This window comes from Danio rerio, chromosome 10, assembly GCF_052040795.2.
Source record: "Danio rerio strain M-AB ecotype USA chromosome 10, GRCz13ab, whole genome shotgun sequence".
NCBI classification, from domain to species: Eukaryota; Metazoa; Chordata; class Actinopteri; order Cypriniformes; family Danionidae; genus Danio; species Danio rerio.
Window position 1 is genome coordinate 48,071,285 of NC_141030.1, and position 16,398 is coordinate 48,087,682.

Here is a 16,398-nt window from a genome sequence, read left to right on the forward strand (position 1 = left end):
GAAATATGGAAAAATACCTTTACGGTATGATAGCGGGATAGAACTGTAAAATACAGGAGAATCCCGGGAAAAACGGGAGGGTTGACAGGTATGGACAGTGTATTGTACTCCAGTGCTTACAATGGAGATTCTGATGCTGACTGCTCTAGCAGCTACACAGCCTTTCATCTCATGGTTAACAGCTAAATGAATGCTGAAGTCTCTTTAACTTAATCTATTTAATTACAACATCATTGCTGTAAAATCAATCATATGAAATTGAAAATAGTCAAATTAAGCTTTCACGGGAAGTTTATCATTGGCTAAAAACACTAGCTGTGCTTATACCCTGTTTCATTTCGATCCTCGAATCTATTTTGCATGAAGAAACATCATCATCATCATCATCACAAACTCTGTGCAGTGTTTACTCAGTGGACAGCACTCGATTCTCACTACAGTAATGGGTGTATTGTATCATGATGAAAGTACCTGCAGAAGACTTCACATTAGCGCTGATGTTATAGTCTTTAATAGTAGAAATTAACACCACCAACACTGATTATAAACAATCTAATGCATGCATTCAATTCAGTTAGAGTTTATTTCTATAGTGCATGCACGTGTGTCTCACGCTCGCTGACTGAGATTGAAAGGTTTCTGGAAACCCCCTCCCCGCCTACCTGCTCCTGATCTGACTCTTCTTTCTTCTGTTCTCACAGGCACAGTCCATTCAGGCAGCACAAGACCAAAGACAAACACGAGATCGACCGCATGACGCTTACCATGGTAAACACACACCATACTCTCTCGCTCTCTTTGTATTTTCACACATAAACCGTGTCCAACATTAATCTATACACACTTCTCACATGCAATGGGGACAGTCGGTTTATTTCCATTCAAAGATGCACAATCGAGTTATGTGCAACAATCTGGATATATTTGGGAATAAAGCGTCATTTCCGTTTCATGAGTGAGTGCAAAATCATCAAAAGTGTATCGTTTTGAAAAAGTGACTGAGAAATTCAGTGAATATTGAGTTGACGGATAATGAATCTACTATTGGTGAATCCTCAATATTTAGCACAAATTAAAGAGGCAGTAGGTGATCTGCCAAAATGCTGTCTGTTAGCTTAATATCTTTGAAAGCTACATCCGACACGTAACCAATATATAAAACTGTGGCAAACGTCACAAGCATAAATCATGCCATGGACATGACATTAAGTTGCCTACTGCTTTAAAAAAAGCCTAGATCAGGGGTCACCAACCCTGTTCCTGGAGAGCTACCGTCCTGCAGAATTCAGTCCCCACCCTGATCAAACACACCTGAACCAATTAATAGTACCTAAAGCAGCACTTGATAATTACAAACAGGTGAGTTTGGTCAGGGTTGCAACTGAAATGTGCAGGAAGGCAGCTCTCCAGGAACAGGGTTGGCCTAGTTTAAAAGAAGATGGCCAAATGAGAACTTTTCTGTCATAAACTACAGTAAAATAACTTGTCAGAAATAATAAAAGAACAGAACACAATAAATACAGGAATGGAGAATGGCTCTTTTATTATCCGCTGTCAGTCAGCGCCCGCTCTTTTTTTTTTTTTTTCTTGCTCATTGCGTCTTGTCATTGTGTGCAGTGTAAATGCAGGCAATCAGTAGGGCCAGACGGAAGCTGCCGACGTTTTTAACTATTTCTGCTGAAAGTTTTGCTAAAAATCTGCGGATTTCTGCTGAATTATTTTGGGAGTATCATAACTAAAACCTTAATATGTGAAAAAAAATATAATATCTTCTTAACTTTTTATTTAATGTTCAAAATGTAAATCCAATTAGATGCATTTTATTTGGTAAACAAAGCAAGTCTCTCATAATATATGTACTAACAGACAGCAAATATTACTGTGCAAACTGCATTATACATAAATCAGATGAACATTTTCATATTAGTCAATAATATTACTGTAAATAACTTTTTAAAAACTGAATAGATATAGATTTACACACCTTTACTCAAGTAAAGCCTGGTTTATACTTCTGCATCAAGTGACCGGCATAACTCACGGCGCAGGCAACGCGCGTAGCTTTGCATTTATACTTCTGCGCGCTGTCTCTGTTGGTCTGCATTAACACTTCCGAAACGCTAGTTGGCAGTGTGGTGTAAATGTTCCTCTGTGTCGAGTTTCTTCGCTTCTGTTTTGCGTTTCCTGAACACTTCCTGGATGTACAAGTGACTCAAACTCGCTCATTTTGAGGCAGGAACCAGCGGACGTGCAACAACTTTAACTATGAGGTAAACACAAAACAAAACTTTCCATCTGGAGCTCCTTCACGGGACTCCACACTTGTAAACAATCGCTACATTGGGTTCGCGCCATTCGCACGGCTCTCGGTCCCGCCCCGACTCGTCAGCGCTACCAAGCCGACCAATCACAGAGCTTGCGCTACGCGTTGTTGCGACGTGTAGTTACATTTTTTGAGAGGTGCACGTCAGTGACGGCCACGGCAAAGGGCTATACGTCAGCGCCGTAGCATACGCCGATGTTTGATGCAGAAGTATAAATCAGCCTTCAGTAAACATAATTAATGATGGGTTAAAATCTGCTGAATTCTGCACATGCAGATTTCGTGTGGGCCTAGCAATCGGATATGAGTCACTTTTGAAAAATGATGTAAGCAGGTCAGCAAAAAAATCAGGAACAGTCACAAAATCCAAATTGACCATCAAGATGTGCAGTGTAAATGCAGCCTTAGTTTCAGGCCCTGTCTCTCTGCATTTACAGTCAATAAATAAATTAGTGCTGTCAAAATTAGTGCGTTAACGCATGCGATTAATTTTAAATATTTAACGCGTTAAAAAAAATTAGGCAAGGCAAGTTTATTTATATAGCACATTTCATACACAGTGGCAATTCAAAGTGCTTTACATAAACAGAAATAAAAGAGACAAGTGTACGAAAATAAAAACTAATAATAAGAATTATAAAAATAAAAATAAAAAATAGATAAAACAGATAAAGATGTGTTAAAATAGGTTATAAGATAATGAAAAAGAAAAGAAGAGATTAATATTGATACAATTAACGCAGTTGCAGGTTTTTTTTACTTCCTGTTGTGGTGGACGTGTGTTTAACATGCAAAGAAATATGGATAAGACCAAGGAAGCACTTTGAAGGCAAGTTTCTGTATAAAACAATTAATGTGGCATCACCAGGCTCTCCAGAGTTTTATGCAATTTAACTTTGACTTCTGTTTCAATGGAATTTGATACCGCATGGCGAATGGAGAGAAAAACCTCAGCATTTCGTGACTTTCGTGGTCCTTTAAGGTAGACAAAAATCGCTGCTTACATGGTCAAATCTTAATAAGAGTATTATATTAATCATATTAAAAGCGGAGTATTGGTGTCCATGTAAAGGTACTCAGAATGTGTCAGATGAAGTCGCGAGCTGTCAAAGAAAGTGCATTTCAATGGCGTTCTGCATGAGCCCTCCAATCATTAAGTTTGACGTGTTTCCTTCTTAAACGCAACAAAAATGTGTCTGCTTCACAATGTTGTGTCAGGATCCTTGTGAAATACAGTCATAGTTTAGAACGCTTAGTTTAAGCAAATTTGATGAACGCGATCATGCATGTTGAATCTGAAGGGAGTCGCTCTGGCTTCTAAACGTCGTTGTCCGTAGCCACAAAAAGTTACAAATTGCATTGATTGCGTTGCACTTTCAGCTCACATCATTCTAAAGAAAAGGTCCACATTGTCCCTAGATAATGTCAACAGACTGGACTGTCTTAGCAACTGTCTGAATGTAAAGGAGGACTGAGCAAAATTGTTTCTACTTTATAATTAACGTTCTCAACTCACAGCAAATTAACTTTACAATGAGTACAATTGTTTGTATTCAGTACTTTTACTATTATTATTATAATTTTCCATATCTGTAATGCCTGTATTTTGACTGTATTTTTTTGCAGTCCACTTAGAATCCAACATGGAAATCAATGTTTTCTTTATTGGCATTGATTGTTTTGAAATTCAAATGGCATTAACATGCCTGTGTTTTTATTTCTGTAATAAATATGGCTGTCAAGCAGGATCTTGATGGTTTATTGTGGGTTTGTTGTTTACATGAAGAAATCTGTGTTACAAGTTAAGCAAAAATTCTGATAAACAATTATATTTTGAATTTAAATAGTTTTTGTCTTGCGTTTACATTAATTTTACATTCAAATAGTCAAAATTACAAGTTTCAGTCTTTTAAATGCGGTTAATCGGGATTAATAAAAAAAAAGTGTGATTAATTAGTTCATTTTTTTATCGATTGACAGCACTAAAATAAATGCAATATTATAACCGCAATAGACATTTGAGTGGATCAGTTTAAAGCAGAAAGCATCTTCAGGAGAGCTTCATTAAACAGACTGAAGGTGAAACGGGAGATGGATAAAGCGGCCAGAGCTTTCCATGGAAGTGAAGAGGGAACAGTTAATGACTGGAGCTCCTGTGCTTTACACCCACTGTGTTTAACAAGGGAATGCGAACGGAGAGGAATTTGCATCCACACTTTGCATTTACTGTCCTCCTCTCACCACAGCAGTAATTTAGTCCTGACAGAGCTGCCAGGATCTTGACTGCTCTGCAGGCGCGAGGAGCAAACTCGCTGCTTTTTACTGCTCATGTGGGACCATTTGGGGCTCCGCTTTAATATGCAGACGCAAGTGGGCAGTCTGTTCAGGTGTCAGGGGTCTTAAAGGAGGAGTTCACCCAAAAATCTAAATTAGCACATAGTTTCACTCTTAAGCCATTTAAACTCAAAAACAACATGGCATGTGTCCTTTATTGATAAGGCTCTCCCAGAATACTAATATGGGTCTGCAATATTGCTAGGAACAGAGAATCTCTGGACTTTTAATTAATTAATTAATTTATTTATTTATTTATTCATTTATTCATTTATTTATTTATTTAATATTTATGTGGAATGATTTCAAGAGCTTCACAAACATACATTTTTTATAATAAATAATACTAAATTTGAAAAATTAAAATAATAATAATATTTTTTATAATTTAAAAATAATAATTTCAACAATTAAATTTTTTTATTTAAAATATAATTTAAAATAATTTTATGTAAATTTAATCAATTGCAGCAACTTGTTTACTATGAATATTAATAAAATTTTATCTAAACATTTAGATTTGAATAATATAACATAAGACAGATGGATGGATGGATGGATGGATGGAGAAATAGTTGAGTCATTTAGGAATCATTTTAAAGTGATTCACTGAATCATTTGTTCCTACTTTTCAGCCAAATCAACTGATTTATTAAGAAATTAAGCAACTGTGTGTTTTATGAATGGATCATTGAATCATTAACTTAAACAATTAATTTAGAAACAGATTCATTCAGGATGGAAACACCATGTTGCGTCTGAGATCCACAAATGTTTTTTTCTCCACTGTATGTTTCCATCCCAATTAAATCAGTTTCTGAACAAATCATTAAGTAAAAAAAAAACACAAAATGGGATCTAAAATGAACTTTTTGTTTTGTTAAACTGTTGTCTGAAATCAAGATCACAATTGACGATATTCAGAGAAACTGCTTTTCTTTATTTGTTTGTGTGATTATTATGTCCAAAAACACAAACTCAGAGGAATCTTTTTTGCTTTCATTACTTGAATTATGCATAATAGTCTTTATAACACGGTCAATACTTTGGCACTCTCAACTGCACAGTGTAGCACACATTATTGCAAATGCCAGTGTTTTTATATTACAAGTGTTAGTTTATTTCCAATACTGACATTTATTTTTCAGTTGTAGTACCAAAAAGAATTATGCTAATGCCTGAATTTAATTTATTGGATATAAAGGACTGGTCAGTAATCAGCAGAAAGAGCTGTCCGGCATCCAACAGTTTTCATCTGACTGGCAAGATGTTCAAGTTTTGTTAGAAACTGGACCACAAAACCGACTGACCGAGTCAAAAGGATCAGAAGTCCAATTTTCTTCCTTTCTTTATATATATATATATATATATATATATATATATATATATATATATATATATATATACACAAACACACACACACCGGCCACTTTATTAGGTACACCTGTCCAACAGCGCGTTAATGCAATTTAATCAGCCAATCACATGGCAGCAGCTCAGTGCATTTCAGCATGTAGACATGGTGAAGAGAATCTGCCGTAGTTCAAAGCGATCATCAGAATGGAGAAGAAAGGGGATTTAAGTGACTTTGAACGTGGCATGGTTGTTGCTGTCAGACGGGCTGCTCTGAGTATTTCAGAAACTGCTGATCTACTGGGATTTTCACGCACAACCATCTCTAGGGTTTACAGAGAATGCTCCGACAAAGAGGAAATATCCAGTGAGCGGCAGTTCAATGCCTTGTTGATGCCAGAGGTCAGAGGAGAATGGCCAGACTGGTTCCAGCTGATAGAAACTCAAATAAGCACTCGTTACAACCGAGCTCTGCAGAAGAGCATCTCTGAACACACAACACGTCCAACCTTGAGGCGGATGGGTTACAGCAGCAGAAGAGCACACCGGGTGCCGCTCCTGTCAGCTAAGAACAGGAAACTGAGGCTACAATTCACACAGACTCACCAAAACTGGACAATAGAAGATTGGAGAAACGTTGCTGCTCTGATGAGTCTCCATTTCTGCTGACACATTCGGATGCTCGGGTCAGAATTTGGCCTCAACAACATGAAAGCATGGATCATCCTGCCTTGAATCAGCGGTTCAGGCTGGTGGTGGTGGTGTAATGGTGTGGGGGAGATTTTCTTTGGGTCCATTAGTACCAATTGAGCATCAACGCCACAGCCTACCTGAGTATTGCTGCTGACCATGTCCATCCCTTTATGAGCACAGTGTCTCCATCTTCTGATGGCTACTTCCAGCAGGATAACGCAGCATGTCATAAAGCTCAATCATCTCAGACTGGTGAACATGACGATGAGTTCACTGTACTCAAATGGCCTCCACAGTCCCCAGAGCTCAATCCAATAGAGCAGCTTTGGGATGTGGTGGAACGGGAGATTGGCATCATGGATGTGCAGCCGACAAATCTGCAGCAACTGTGTGATGCTATCATGACAATATGGAGCAAAATCTCTGAGGAATATTTCCAGTAGCTTGTTCAATCTACACCGACAATGATTAAGACAATACTGAAGGCAAAAGAGGTCCAACCCGGTACTAGTAAGGTGTACCTAATAAAGTGGCCGGTGAGTGTATTATTATATATTTATATTTATTATTACTATAAATATTTTAATTAGTGAAATAAAAGGTCTTCCCGTGGACCCAGAGCAGTTTTAGCTTTTGAGGTTTGCGTTTGGATGCCGACCTCACACGGAAAATTATCTCCAGATTTCATTAGTCAAGGATTTTGAGGGTATTTTGTGAAATAGGCTGTTTCATACCCTGATCAGATTTACTTCAGAATGGGCTGGAAAACTCGATCATGACACAGGTTTACTTGCTGACGTACATTACTATTCAATAGTTCATAGATTTTCCATACAGGAATAACTGAAAAAGTACCATTTAAAATAGCTGAATGATAAATTCTGTGCTGGCACAGTGGCTCAGTGGTCAGCACTGTGGTCTCACAGCAAGAAGGTCGCTAGTTCGAGCCTTGGCTGGGTCAGTGGGCATTTCTGTGTGGAGTTTGCATGTTCTCCCCGTGTTGGTGTGGGTTTCCTCCGGGTGCTCCGGTTTCCCCCACAGTCCAAACACATGCGCTATAGGGGAACTGATCAACTAAATTGTGTGTGAATGAGTGTGTTTGGGTGTTTCCCAATACTTGCTTGCAACTGGAAGGGCATCCATTGTGTAAAACATATGCTGGAATAGTTGGCGGTTCATTCCGCTGTGGCGACCTCTGATAAATCCAAGACTAAGTCGAAGGAAAATGAATGAATTCTTATTTAAAAGGTAAATTCTGTGATGTAAAGCTGCATTTGTAGGTTTACAATTACAATCACTCTCATAAATAAGGACATAGTGGCCAGCCTAAATAATAGTTGTGTTTTCACAATGCCCGAAGCAGTGAAGCATATATTATCGTTTAAAACCATGAGTAAATCTCATAATGAGCCTGATCAAGAGAAGATGAAACTGCGACCCTGGATCAGGAATACATGGGACAGAAGCAAAGCCATCTTAAGTCAGCCAGAAAACATGACAGAAGAGGTAACTGTGACTTCTTGAAGATTGGACTGACTGAGTCGTTTTCGCTTGGCGCACAACTGAACTGAATGTCAGTGGTGTTAGTAAACTGGATATTGATAATTCATGCGATTAATGTGTGTTGACTCATAACAATTTATTGCACAAAATAATTAAAGACCGATCAAAAATGTTTTTTTTTTGTTGTATTAACCGCAAAGTAACGTCATGTTCCAGGAAAACGTTGGTCACGGTTACTTTTATTTCCTTGTTTTCTTCCGGAAATTATCCATTTACAAATTAAGCAGCTGTCACAGTTTAATATATGATCATCTATATCAGTTTAATATGATGATTTGATGATCAGTAAACATTTCATTATCAATTCTCCTGCTACATATGTACAGTTGAAGTCACAATTATTAGGTTATTTTTTTCTCCAATTTCTGTTTAACGGAGAGCAGATTATCTTCAGCACATTTCTAATCATAATAGTTTTAATAACTCATCTCTAATAACTGATTTATTTTATCTTTGTCATGATGACAGTAAATAATATTAGACTAGATATTCTTCAAGACACTAGTATTCAGTGTAAAGTGACATTTAAAGGCTTCACTAGATTAATTAGGGTAAAGTTAGGGTAATTAGGCAAGTTTTTGTATAATGATGGTTTGTTCTGCAGATTATAGAAAAAATATATGTAGTCTAAAGGCTAATAATATTGACTTCAAAATTGCTTTTAAAAAATTAAAATCTGCTTTTATTCTTGCCGAAATAAAACAAATAAGACTTTCTCCAGAAGAAAACATATTATCAGACATACTGTGAAAATTTCCTTGCTCTATTAAACATAATTTGGGAAATATAAAAAAAAAGAAAAGAAAAAGGGGGGGGAGTGGCTTATAATAACTGTTCATATATACTGCAATTAAGTCACTATTAGTTTATTATAATCCTTATAATAAAAATATACACAATGATTAGCTCTCTTATGAAAGTTTATTTATTTAAAAAATATTTCCCAAGTGCTAATTTTTTAAACACATTTCTAAACATAACAGTATTAGGAATTGATTTCTTATGACTAATTTCCTTTTTTTTTTTTTTTGAACAGCAGATCATATTTTACTTGTTATTTTGCAAGATAGCATGCAAATCAAAGTGCAATTTAAAGGCTTAATTGAGTTTATTCTGCGAACCATTGGACAGCAGGGCTTTGTTTTGTAAACAATCACAAATATATGTATTTCTTAATGAGGCTAATAACTGCTTTCACCCCCCCCCCCCCCCCCCCCAAAAAAAACTTTCTCGAGGAGAAAAAATATTATAAAAAATACTGTGAAAATTTTCTTGCTCCATTAATCATCATGTGGGAAATATTTGTGAAAGAATTCAAATTTCACACTATCTTCAGCTGTATATAGCAACATGCCATAACCACTCTCTGACCTGTCTAAAAAAGCGATGCCTTGTTGTCTAGTTTACTGACAGCCTAAAAGTTTCTTGGTCTGCATTTACTCTGAGTGTTGACCTTGATTTGAATGTGCAGTAGGCTCTGCCTGTTATATAAGCCGGCTGTGTTTTGCTTGTGCTGGCTTTCATTTGTATGATTGTGAGGATATTTGAATACCAGCACTGTCGACAGCTAGAAAGTTTGCCTTTAACTGCGTATTTGCATTTTAGTAATGACCGTTCAGTGTCAAAGATGATAAAGCTAATAAAACTAGACACACGCTGATGTTGCGTAAGTCAATACATGCTGATAATGAACATGCACAATATTGATATCAAGAAATACAGTGAGAATAGGGTATATGACGAGCTAGTGTTGTTCATGTACTGATACACTTCCGGTGACCTGTTATTGAGTTTTTTCCATTTTATACGGTTCCTTTTACAGCATCTGTGTTGTAATGTCATTAAGTGAAGTTTATTCATAAACTAATTTAAAGAGGATCACGTGATTATGATTGGACACGGCTGGTTATGCATTAGCATGTATGATCCACCAATCAGGCCATTCCTAACCCACTATGAAGAACCAGGGTTTTCACTACAGTCATCTTTGCTTTGAAGAATCCCCCCTTCCACCCCTACCTCTTCACCTTTCCCTTCATAGAGCGGCACGGTGGCCCAGTGGTTAGCACTGTTGCCTCGCAGCAAGAACAATCACCGGTTCTAGTCCTCCAACAGGCCGGTGGTCGTTTCTGTGCATATAGTTTGCATGTTCTTCCCGTGCTCGCGTGGGTTTTCCCCATTTCCTCCGGTTTCCTCCCACATTCCAAGACATGCACAACAAGTGAATCGATCAATCTAAATTTAACACTACAGTCAATCTCTCACCCCGCAGCAGATCTCTTCATAGCATTCATTTAGGTCATCAGCTCTTATCAAGGAGGGAGTTGTCGAGATCTACCTGAGCTCAAGGCTCCCCTCTCGCCCTGCAAACTGGAGGGAGCCCAGGGCTCAGGAACTTTTGAGCTCCCGTGACAGCATGCCAAACTTGCTTATAATCAATCATCAGCTAAGTGTGAACTCTTGAAAATACCATCAGTTAAACAGACTTTGGCATTCATTTAGTGGCTCAAGTGTAAAACGAGACAAAAAGCCGTTTACACACATGCCCACATCAAAATCAGCAGACTAGCGCAGAATATACTGGAGTAAAAAATAAATGCTCATATTATAAAGACATGGCGGGGGAAACATGTCATTTAATGCAGTGCTTTTTGAACAATCTGAGACCCTCTTTATATTAGATATCACTCAGCCAGTGGAGATCGCTGATTTTTAAAGTAAACAGACCTTAAACACGCTGAATTTGCATTGGCAAGTGCTTAACCCAGGTTACTGGCAAATTAAAAGTGCTATTAGCAAGCCTCGGCATATACCCCATAGTCAAAGTTTCACATGTTAAAGGGATGTGTCAATTTACACACTCTTTACTCATTTCAAACATCTGACTTTCTTCTGTTGAACACAAAGGAAGACATTTTAAAGCCATGTATCCATTGACTTCCATAGTATTTGTTTTTTTGAACAGTCACAGGTTTTCAACATTCTTCAAAACGTCTTTGTTTGTGTTCAACAAGAAAGAAACTCATAAATGTTTGGAAACACTTCAGGGTGAGTAAATATGGAATCAGAAAAGACTCAAAAGTAATTCACACAAAAGACACGATGTACACATGCGTAGCCAAATTCACGTGCATAAAATCAAATTCACGTGCGTAAAATATTTATTTATATTCACAAAAAAATTTCACATGCACAAAATAAAAATACATTTTCATAAAATACGTTTCACAAATGCAAAACACCATTTGCAAATGTATAAGAGTGTACAAAAAGTTTTGAATGTTTAAATACGTGTGAGTTCATCCTGAATGAGAATGTGCAAATCCTCCTTCACGTACGACTCCCCCTGGATACGTGTGTGTGTGTTTTTGAGACTTTCCTGCCTTTCCTGTACCTTTCAGCCAATCAGATGAGAGCTGTAGTCAAGGACACCCACTTTGCGCTCCTTAAGCGCAGACTGTTCCTCTCCAGCATGGCGAACGGAGCCGCCAGCAGTCACAGTTGCACTTTTTTTCATTTATTTATTTATTTGACCATATCTTCACTCTTTTTATCCATTATTTTGCCGCAGCTCTGCTCTTCTTACTTATTGTCTCGCAGCCCCATGAGTAAAATGTAGCCTGCAGGGTGATGATGAGGATTAAGTATCATTCCAGCCACACAAACATAACAGTGCTGTTGTGGTTCAGCGGTCAGCATATTGCGTTATGATGCCCTTCGGCCCGTGTTCGATCCTCACCTGAGTATATCCTTTTTCTTTTTTTCATTTTTATTGTTAAGACATATTAAACTGTAAGGTTGTTGAACCGAGTTCTAAAGCAGTTGTTTTCTTGAAAAAGATAGTGTCATTAGAAACTGAATGAAACTGAAATAAATAAAGATTTACTCAGGTGAGGATCTTTTTTTTTTATTTCAGTTTCATTCAGTTTCTAATTACATTATCATGTGTTTACAGCTGTCATCTGATTGGCTGAAAGGTACGAGTAGCCCTGACTCTGGCAGGAAAGTCTTAAAAACACACACACACACACACGTATCCAGGGGGAGTCGTACGTGAAAGGATTTGCACATCCTCATTCAGGATGAACTCGCAAGTTTTAAACATTCAAAACTTTTTGTACACTCTTATACATTTGCAAATGGTGTTTTGCATTTGTGAAACGTATTTTTATTTTGTGCATGTGAATTTTTTTTGTGAATATAAATAAATATTTTACGCACGTAAATTTGGCTACGCATGTGTACATCCTGTCTTTTGCGTGATTTTCTTTTGAGACTTATCTGATTTCATAAGTAAATTCTGAGTTTTTATTTTTATTTTTGGGTGAACTAACCCTTTAATCTGACTTAATAAGTGCTGAAATACTGGTAGAAGATTCTGTGACTCTTCATCACGCTATCCTACTTAAACATTTTGCTATAGTCAATTAAAATGGCAATGAAATCTGCTAAAATTTTTTTTATAATTTTAGGTGATGTTATTAATTTATTATGCATTCAAATCAAAAGTCATATTCTTAAATGAAGTGAGGTCAGTGATGAAGTAGATCCAGGAGGTTATTATCTCAGACTAAAGCCTGACAGGTTTACACCAGCCTGATGTGAAGTGGAGCGCTGTTGAATAAGACTGAAGGCTTTGTAATCCTGGAGGTTGCACAAACAGTGGATAATCTCATCGGTGGACACGTTAAAGTGCCTTAAAGTAATTTAACACAGCTTAGGTTAATATTGTGTTAAAATCATGATAACACAGCACACTGTGATGAAACGTAATCAAACAGCAGCCGCCATGTGATATCAGTGAATCTCTGACGTCATCAGTCTTCTTCCTGTTTCTTCAGAATGTGGAGTTGCCTGATTCCTTCACTCCCGAGCTCAAGTCTCTCCTGGAAGGACTCCTACAGCGAGATGTGGCCAAACGATTGGGCTGCCTGGGACGAGGGTAAGAGACAGACACCACCGTCTTCATGATGACACCTCTGTCATATATGATAATCAAGTCACACTCTTTGCTCCACGGAATAGCTGAAGCTCAGTAATGTTTAACCTCTTATTTCAGTAATACAGTGAGAATTATATACAGTATGCAGTGTTATATTGGATTGCTATTCAGCTTATGTACCTGTTTGGTTCCTGAAATCAGTTTGTTTTAGTGTTATCTTTGCGATATTGCATTCGTTTTATCCTGTCTTTATTTTATATTTAACAGTGCTTCTTTTATTGAACCATACCAAAACTGTGACTCTAAAACCAAACCGTGAGAAGTCTGTAATGCTGCACCCCTATCCCACACCTTACATGATCGGCTTTTGGTTAATAGAGAGTTACACCACTGAAAGAACCACACACTTGAGGTTTATGAAAGACAGAAGAGCATGCTGGGAAGTGTTTGCAGCTTGTTCTGAATTGCTGACACCTGCTGGTCAGATGCGGTGTTGGTTATTATAATAGATATTCTCAGATGAAGCAGTAAATACTGAAGAGTGAACACTGTTGAGGTTAGATTTGAAGCCACTATTGTATATTACAAATGAACTATACAATCACATCATAGGCCAACAGCACTCCATTTGCCACAATTATACATTATGAACTGTTTTTATTATTTTATTGCAATGCATGAGCAGGGAATTAAATGCCATTGGATCAAAACAAACAAACAAATAAACATATTGATGAATATTGCATTGTATAAATTCATCCAGAAATGATGTACAATACTCCTGGATGAAATGTATTTTTTCCAAACATTATAATATATTATAATTAAAACAATAAGCGCCTATAAATGTAAGGAATTATTATTATAATTATTATTATTATAATATTGCATTATAACATGATGTTATAGATTTTGCATTATACACAGAAAAATATTTACATTTAATAATTCTGAATAGAAAAATGAATTAAAAAGGAATGAGATTGGAATTTATTATCGCCAAATATTTGTTATTAACCTCAAGAAGAAAATATTTTAACTTATATACATTCAAAACCAAATTCTTTTAACTTGTCTAGTTTACATAATTAACCTAGCTCTTACACTTTAAGCTGAACACTAGCTTGCAAAATATCTAGTAAAATATTACGTGCTGTCGTCATTGCAAAGACTAAAAACATTTATATATATATATATATATATACAGTTAAAGTCAGAATTATTCGCCCCCTGAATTATTTTTTCCCCAATTTCTGTTTAACGGAGAGCAGATTTCTTCAGCACATTTCTAATTATAGTGGATTTAATAACTCATCTCTAATAACTCATTTATTTTCTCTTTGTCATGATGACAGTAAATAATATTAGACTAGATATTCTTCAAGACACTTCTATACAGCTCACAGTGACATTTAAAGGCTTAACGAGGTTAATTAGGGTAACTAGGCAGGTTAGGGTAATTAGGCAAGTTATTGTATAATGATGGTTTGTTCTGTAGACTATGAGGAAAAAATATAGCTTAAACGGGCTAATAATTTTGTCCTTAAAATGGCTTAAAAAAAATTAATAACTGCTTTTATTTTAGTCGAAATAAAACAAATAAGACTTTCTCCAGAAGAAAAAATATTCAAATCAAACCACTTTTATTGTCACATCATCAGCAGCACGTGTGTTATGACGAGTGAAAAGCTTAGGTGCTGGCTACAGACAGTACAAAACACAGACAACACAACGACAATGCAAAATACACACAGTGCAAAATACAATGACAATGTGAAATTGACAGCGATATGTACAATGTATAGCTGTCCACATAGTTGTACGTATTATCAGACATACTGTGAAAATTTCCTTGCGCTGTTGAACATCGTTTGGGAAATATTTAAAAAAGAAAATAAAAATCAAAGGGGGGCGAACAATTCTGACTTTAACTCTCTCTCTATATATATATATATATATATCAAAGGGTGGTATATATACTTGCATCTTCATATCTGCACATACATACAACTATGTGGACAGCTATACATTGTACATATCGCTGTCAATTTCACATTGTCATTGTATTTTGCACTGTGTGTATTTTGCATTGTCGTTGTGTTGTCTGTATTTTGTACTGTCTGTAGCCAGCACCTAAGCTTTTCACTCATCATAGCACACGTGCTGCTGATGATGTGACAATAAAAGTGATTTGATTTGAATATTTTATATATATATATAATTTATTTATCTGTCACAAGGAAATATGATAAAAATGATAAATCACTTACAGAAAATATATAAATGTATGTTATATAATTCACTTTGCACAAAATATATTTACAGGGTTCATACGGTCATGGTAAACCTGGAAAAGTCATGGGGTTTTTGGCATTGCATTTTTTAGGCCTGGAAAAGTTTTGAAAAAACAGAAAACCCACAAAGTATTGGAAAACCCATGGAAGACAGGCATCTGTGTAGTTGGATATAGGTTATTTACTTCTTTTCTGTTCTTGGCCTATCACATACTCTCACATTATTAGTGCTCTGTAAGCATCATCTCAATCACTTCTACATGGATATAAATTGAAACTAAATCGGTTGTTGCGTGTTTTACGACATGATGTAATAAATGTGAACATGCATTGTTTTTCTTTTACCACACATAAGTAGACATTGCATAGAACATTAGGTTCACAGGTGAACATTTACTTGAAAGTCTTGGAAAAATCATGGAAAAGTCATGGAGTTTTAGTAGTAAAAATATGTATGAACCCTGTATTTATATTTACACTCAGCTCTGGGAGAGTGAGAGATATACTGTTTAACTCATTTCAGTTTGATTACTTGGTCAGACTTTATTTTGATGGTCTCTATTGCACGTTTTGTTGACTAAAAGCTGCATTGCTACATGCCAATGACTTCTCATTTGAGTATGAGTAGACTGTCTGCTTCATATCTGCTGATACCGCTCCTTCAACAGACATTTAACTGACCATAAGAAACTTTGCAAGTACATGTCAACTTACACTAACCCTAACCTGACAGTCTACTTATAATCTAATGAGAATGAGTTGCCATGTAGATGCAATGTAACCCAAATTCAACTAAATGCATTAAAGGGACCATCAAAATAAAGTGAGAGCGATTACTTTTGTTATTTAAAAACCTGAAGTGTATTACCAGCCTTCTCTAATATTTAAAATACAAC

General features: G+C 36.4%; 1 protein-coding gene across 9 annotated transcripts in view; it reads left to right on the top strand.

Moving 5' to 3' along the window:
* grk3 (G protein-coupled receptor kinase 3) overlaps positions 1-16,398 on the top strand; it is a 146,470-nt gene that overhangs the window by 96,653 nt on the left and 33,419 nt on the right. For 8 of the 9 annotated variants that reach the window (XR_015500516.1, XR_015500517.1, XR_015500518.1 and 5 more), the window contains 2 exon segments: positions 702-768; positions 13,108-13,208. Coding sequence is in view for 2 of the 9 variants with exons in the window: in XM_087269696.1 (XP_087125822.1) it covers positions 702-768; positions 13,108-13,208 (168 nt within the window). In the remaining 7 variants the exon portion in view is untranslated. 9 annotated transcript variants of the gene reach the window in all.